Source organism: Monoraphidium neglectum (genome assembly GCF_000611645.1).
Source record: "Monoraphidium neglectum strain SAG 48.87 unplaced genomic scaffold scaffold00239, whole genome shotgun sequence".
In the NCBI taxonomy this organism is placed as follows: domain Eukaryota; kingdom Viridiplantae; phylum Chlorophyta; class Chlorophyceae; order Sphaeropleales; family Selenastraceae; genus Monoraphidium; species Monoraphidium neglectum.
The window spans coordinates 21,505-26,949 of NW_014013389.1; the positions used below are offsets into that span (position 1 = coordinate 21,505).

Here is a 5,445-nt window from a genome sequence, read left to right on the forward strand (position 1 = left end):
GCTGTAGGGAAGCCTGGCCGGGAGGGCCAAGAGCGCTGCCGCGTGGCAAGCGGCTGCATCGCAAGGGGCGGTGGTAGCGCCCGTCCAAAAAGACGGACCCGCCTCGCAACGATAGGCACCCCAGGACGTGCGTGGTTGGGCGCAGTGCCGTCCAAAATAGGGGGCGAGACGCGGGCCGTGAAGCTGTGCCTTGCCTGAACAGAGGGGCGGCTCGGTTGGGGCTGCTCGCGCGTTTTGGCGTGGCAGCATAGGCCGCACCAATGGGCTGCAAGGCCAACGGACCCGTCAAAGATTGCGGGAAGGCCGGCAGTTGCAGTATTCGCGCTCAGCCACGCCACATGGAGGGTGTGCGGCCGAAAGCGCGCGGCCACGCCGCAGATGTGAATGGGGCAGAGAATGCTGCTGCGACGCGGCATGCTGGTCTGCCGAAAAAAGTAAAGCTCGGCATGGGTGGGATCCCCTGGCGCACGCGTCATGCATGCATTGTGGCGCTGCCCTTGAATGGGCAGGTTGTGGCCAGCGCCGCGCTGTGAATGGCCAACAGAGAGGATTCCACTCGCAATGCTGGAGAGACAGAGGGACGGATAAGCATGAGGCCGGCCAAGGAGCATTTGATGGAGGGCATGACAAATACACCGGAATGCCAGTGGCGCGTTGAGCCCAGCAGTTTGATAATCACCAGCTCCTGCATCAAGTTTCTCGGGGGTGGTAGACAAACGGCCCCACGGCCCTTGGTAGGTAGCCTGCGCGTTTAAACGCCGCCGGCCGCCAGCTGCTCTGCGATTTGCTCGAGCCCCGCCGCGATCTGCGCAAACTGCGGCCGCGCCGACGCGTCCGCCGACCAGCACGCCTGCGCGAGCCGCGAGAACGCTGCCGGGCACGAGCTGGGGAAGCGCGGGCGCAGGCCCTCGTCGCGCACGCGGCGCGCCAGGTCCTCCGGCGCGACGCTGCCAAACGCGACCTTGCTGGTGTATACCTCCCACATGAGGATGCCAAACGCGTAGGCGTCGATCGCGGTGGTGATGGAGCCGCCGGCCTCGAACATCTCTGCACGATTTGAGTGTGTTGAGGGATGCGTCAGAGCGAGCCGCATGCGTGCATGTAGGCAAGCGTCGCGCATGCGTGCATGTAGGCAAGCCTTTTGCATGCGTGCATGCATGCATGCATAATGCAATCATACAATCATGCCTGCATTTATGCATGCGCATGCACAAACATGCATGGGCGCTTGCATGCAAGCACACGGGCTGGTCGTGACTCGCACCTGGTGCGACATGAGCCGCCGGCCGCCCCGCGGCGCCGCCGACGGCCGCCTGCTGCGTGTCGTTGAGAATGCGCGTCAGCCCAAAGTCCGAAAGCTTGGGGGTGACGCCCATGGGGCGAGCGCGGTCCGTCTTCAGCAGAACGTTCTCGATCTGTAACAGGCGTGATGCGTGATGTGGGTGTTGCAATCAGGGGCTGCAAGTTCAAGGCCGAACACCCAGCCCAGCTGCACCGCCAACAGCAGCCGCAGGCCGTACATGGAAAAGTAAGCGCGCATGCAGAAGGGCTTGCGTGCAGCAGGCGCGTAGGTGGGCACAGCAGGCCGCTGCCTCTCAGGCGCACGCGTACGCACCTTGACATCGCCATGCACCAGCTGCATCGAGTGGAGGTACTGCAGCGCGTAAGCCACGTCCAGCAGCAGCTCGACCGCGGGCGCGAGCCGCACGCCGACAGCACCGTTGGGCAGCGCCTGGTGCAGCATGCCCTGCTTGATGGCGCTGCGCAGGGTTCCCTTGTCGCAGGGCTGCAAGGGCCGGACAGGGTGATTGCGAGACAGGGTGCGCGGGGGCAGATGAGTTGAGCGGCAGATGGCGGGCCACAACACTGGGCTTCAGACGGGTCGCGGCGCAGTGGCCAGCATGTTGGGGCCATGCTGCGGCCTATGAAGCGCCCTTGTGCACATCCCAAGCCAATTGTTGGGGCACCAAGCCAATCGACGCACCTCCATGACGATGAGGCTGAAGGTGGCCGTCTCCCCCTCGGAGTCCTCATCAGCGGTCAAGCGCCGGTAGTGAGTCCTCAGGTCGCCGCTTGCGCCGACGCTGCGGCTGCCGTTGCCGTCTGCAAGGAATGCAGTGGATGTGCATGAGGGTGTATATATGAGCGGCAGCGCCAAGCGAAATATGCACGCAAGCGGACACAGAGCGCTGGACAAGTCAGCTGGCAGGTCCATGCAGTGTACGGCATGCGGCCGCAGGCAGCACGGTCTCAGAGAGCCGCCCTCACCTGCGGTCTCGACCATGTCTGTGAGGCAGGAGTAGACCGTGACGATGTTGGGGTGCTGCACACTGGACAGCACCGCCATCTCCACCGCGTCCTGCATCGCCTGGGCCTCGTTGTGGCGCGAGGGCGTCACCTTGACAGCCACCGGCACGCGCTGCCACGTGCCGCGGAACACGGCGCCGCAGCCGCCCTGGCCGATGCACTCGCCCACAGAGACCTCCGCGGCGCGGCCGCTGGCGGCGCTGCCGTGGCGGCAGCGGATTGACTTTTGGCGGAGGTCCTGCTGCAGCAGCTGCGGGCGGCAGTAGAGGCGAGGAGGGAGATGAGCGGGTGGGTTTGGCCCGCAAGCTGAACGGCACACCAAGACCAGCTGCCCGCGCAGGAAGCCAGACAGCCGCGAGGGTTGCAAGGCAGGGCGCAAGGGAGCGGTAAGCCTAAGTCAGCCAAACCAGCAGGCTCACCGCAAGCATGGCCTCTGTGTTGAGCCGCTGGCTGCTGCTGATGGTGGGCAGCCGCCCCGACGGCATGGCGCTGGACAAGCCCCCGGCTGCGCCCTGCTGCGCGCCGTCGCAGCCGGATGAGCACGACAGCGCCCCCGAGCCCTCGCCGCCCAGGCCGAGGCCGAGCCCGAGGTTAACTGCGTCCTCGCCCTGGGCGGTGCTGCTGGAGGTGCTGATGCCCGAGGTCGCGCCGCTGCTGCGGTGGGCGGGCTGGACGAGCGACGTCATGTCGTCGACGCGGCTGGCCAGCTTCTTGTACAGCAGTGGGGTCACGCCGTGGATGAAGCCCTACAGGGTTGGTTTGGGGGTTTTGGGGGCGGTACGGTCAGGGTTCAAAGCCTTGGTTGGTCAAGAAGGGCACGCAGACAGCGTGAACACATGCAGGGGCGAGCACTGCGCGCTTGAGCATGAGTAAGTGTGTGTGAGAGTGTGTGCACATGTGCGCATATGTATGGCTGTGGTTGAAGTTGTGTCGGGGGTCAAAAGCCGCAGCACACAGGGGCGCACCAGCAGTGTGTCTGAGATGTTGACAAACTCGCAGGGGGTGTCGAGGGCGAAGTAGAGGCCGCCCAGCGGCGCCTCGTCGCCCACAACCAGCGGCACGACCACCACCGAGGACACCAGCCGGCTCGCGCGCGTGAAGATGTCGCGCGCGGGCCGCGCGCTCGTCTGCATGTAGGCGCCCACGTCGGCCACGAAGCGCGCCTGCTTCTGCGTGACAGCGGCGCCGAGCAGCGTGTTGGAGACCTTCATCAGGCTCACGACCACCTCCTCGTCTGCGGCGCCCTCGACGGTCGAGCGCTCGGCGCACTCGGACGACGCGGAGGCGTCCGGGGCGGGGGACTCGAGGAGGAGGGCCTCAGCGCCGGCGCGGGGCGGCAGCAGGGCCAGGCGGGCGGTGGCGCGGAGGGTGCAGGCCTTGAGCAGGAAGTCGCTAGCGCTCTGTGGTTTTCAGGAGCGGGGATGGTGGGTGTGGCGTGAGGGAAAGCAGTGGGCCGTTGGCAGCAAGAGATGCGGGACCATGTATGATTGCAATTATAACAAAGCATGCAACCGTGCGGGCTTGGGTGCGCGCATGGGAAGGCAGCAGCACTTGGACAGGGCACGGCGGAAAGGCGCACCTTGAGGAGCACCGCGATGAGCTGGAAAGGGTCCTCCATGGAGTCCATCCGCTGCAGCAGCCGCGCCATGCGCTCCACCTGCCCCTGCCGCACATGCGGCAGCAGCGACGCGGCCGCCAGCTGCAGCCCGACCTGCCACCACGGGCCCTCGAACGCAGAGGGCGTCGACTTGGCCAGCAGCAGCGCGCCGAGCGGCGAGCCCGCGGTGCCGATGGGCACCTGGACAAAGCTGCGGAGTGCGTGTGCGCCCTGGCACAGCTCAGCGGGCTCCACAGCTGCCTGCGGTGTCGGGTGGGCAAGGGAAAGGAGTCTGGTGGTGAGGGGTAGCAAAAGAGCTGGGGAGCTGCAAGCGGCGGGAGGCCTAGGCAGGGCAGCAGATCGAGCCGCAAGGGCACCGCGGCAGCAGCGCTCACCCCTGGCCGAGCAGCGTCCTGCACGTGTAGGCTGCACGCCGCGCCGATGCGGCGGCACTCGCCGGCGGCCTGCGGCGCGCGCACGACTGGGCAGCGCTGCAGGGTGCATGCGCCGCGGCCGTGGGCAGCCAGCAGGACGGAGGCTGAGGGGTCGTCCTTGGGGGTCACGTAAATCCTGCGGGTCCGGGAAGGCGGCGCAGAGCGGCAGCAGAGTGAGCAATGTGTTGGTTTCGCCGGGTGCCGGTGGGGTTGTGCTTTGCTGGAGGGCTACTCTGAGCCAAATATGTGAGGGCGCCGGCCGCACCCTGGCATGCGCAAGTGCCAGACAGCCTCGGCGTCAGCCGCCAAACTCAAAGTTCTCTGCCTGAGCCCGCCCAACCCGTCGCCACAATTCAAAGCATGCCCTGAGCCGCTGCGAACTGCAAGGTTGACATTTCGTGTGTGATGGGCACTCACGCGACCAAGTCGACATCTAGGTTGTCGGCGAGAAGCTCAGCCGCCTCTGGTAGGCCGAGCAGGGGGCTGGCGTTGACCAGGGCTAGCTGCTGCTGGAGGCCGTTGACCTGGAAAATTGGGCGGCGGAAGGGGTAGCATGGGCGGGCGCGCAGGCATGCGTATGGGAACATCTGGCAGCCACTGCGCATGGGAACATCTGGCTCACTGGGCCGTGCGGCGTGGCCACGTTGACACGCCTTCGCCAACCGCACACTGGCAGCCTGTACGCACGCACCTTTTCCAAAATGCTAAGCTCCATCTCAGAGCTCTCTGCACGGCTGAACGGCGAAAGGGGGCTGGCGTTCAGGAGTGCATCGACCCCCTTGCCGCGAGCTGCAGCAGCAACTGAGGCAGCGTGTCCAAACGCCTCCAGGTCCCCGAGCATGTCCGGTTGTGATGAGCAGTTCCCCATCTGCGCGTTTTCGACGGGATATCACTCCGCGATGGAGCTGCAAAGCTCTCACGTCCTGGCGTTCCAGGGCTGACGGACCCGCGGTTGCGAGTGGCTGCGATGTTGAGGAAAATCGTCCTTGAGTTTCGGAATCAGGCTCGGGATGCCAACATGTGAGAGCCTAGCGCTCGCGGGCCCGCAGAAGTTGAGCGAGAACTCAGCGCAGTGCGGCGAAGCCGAGAAGGATCGCATGCAATAAG

At 65.8% G+C, this 5,445-nt stretch overlaps 1 protein-coding gene across 1 annotated transcript; it reads right to left on the reverse strand.

The window, feature by feature from the left end:
- Positions 1-751: 751 nt before the first annotated feature.
- On the reverse strand, positions 752-5,179 carry MNEG_2185 (Mitogen-activated protein kinase kinase kinase MLT; the record flags this gene model as incomplete). Its single annotated transcript, XM_014049339.1, has 11 exons — positions 752-1,047; positions 1,265-1,415; positions 1,616-1,786; positions 1,985-2,103; positions 2,269-2,557; positions 2,727-3,053; positions 3,273-3,707; positions 3,887-4,165; positions 4,300-4,474; positions 4,756-4,862; positions 5,030-5,179. The coding sequence occupies 11 exons, from the start codon at positions 5,177-5,179 to the stop codon at positions 752-754; spliced, it is 2,499 nt and encodes an 832-aa protein (XP_013904793.1).
- Positions 5,180-5,445: the final 266 nt, after the last annotated feature.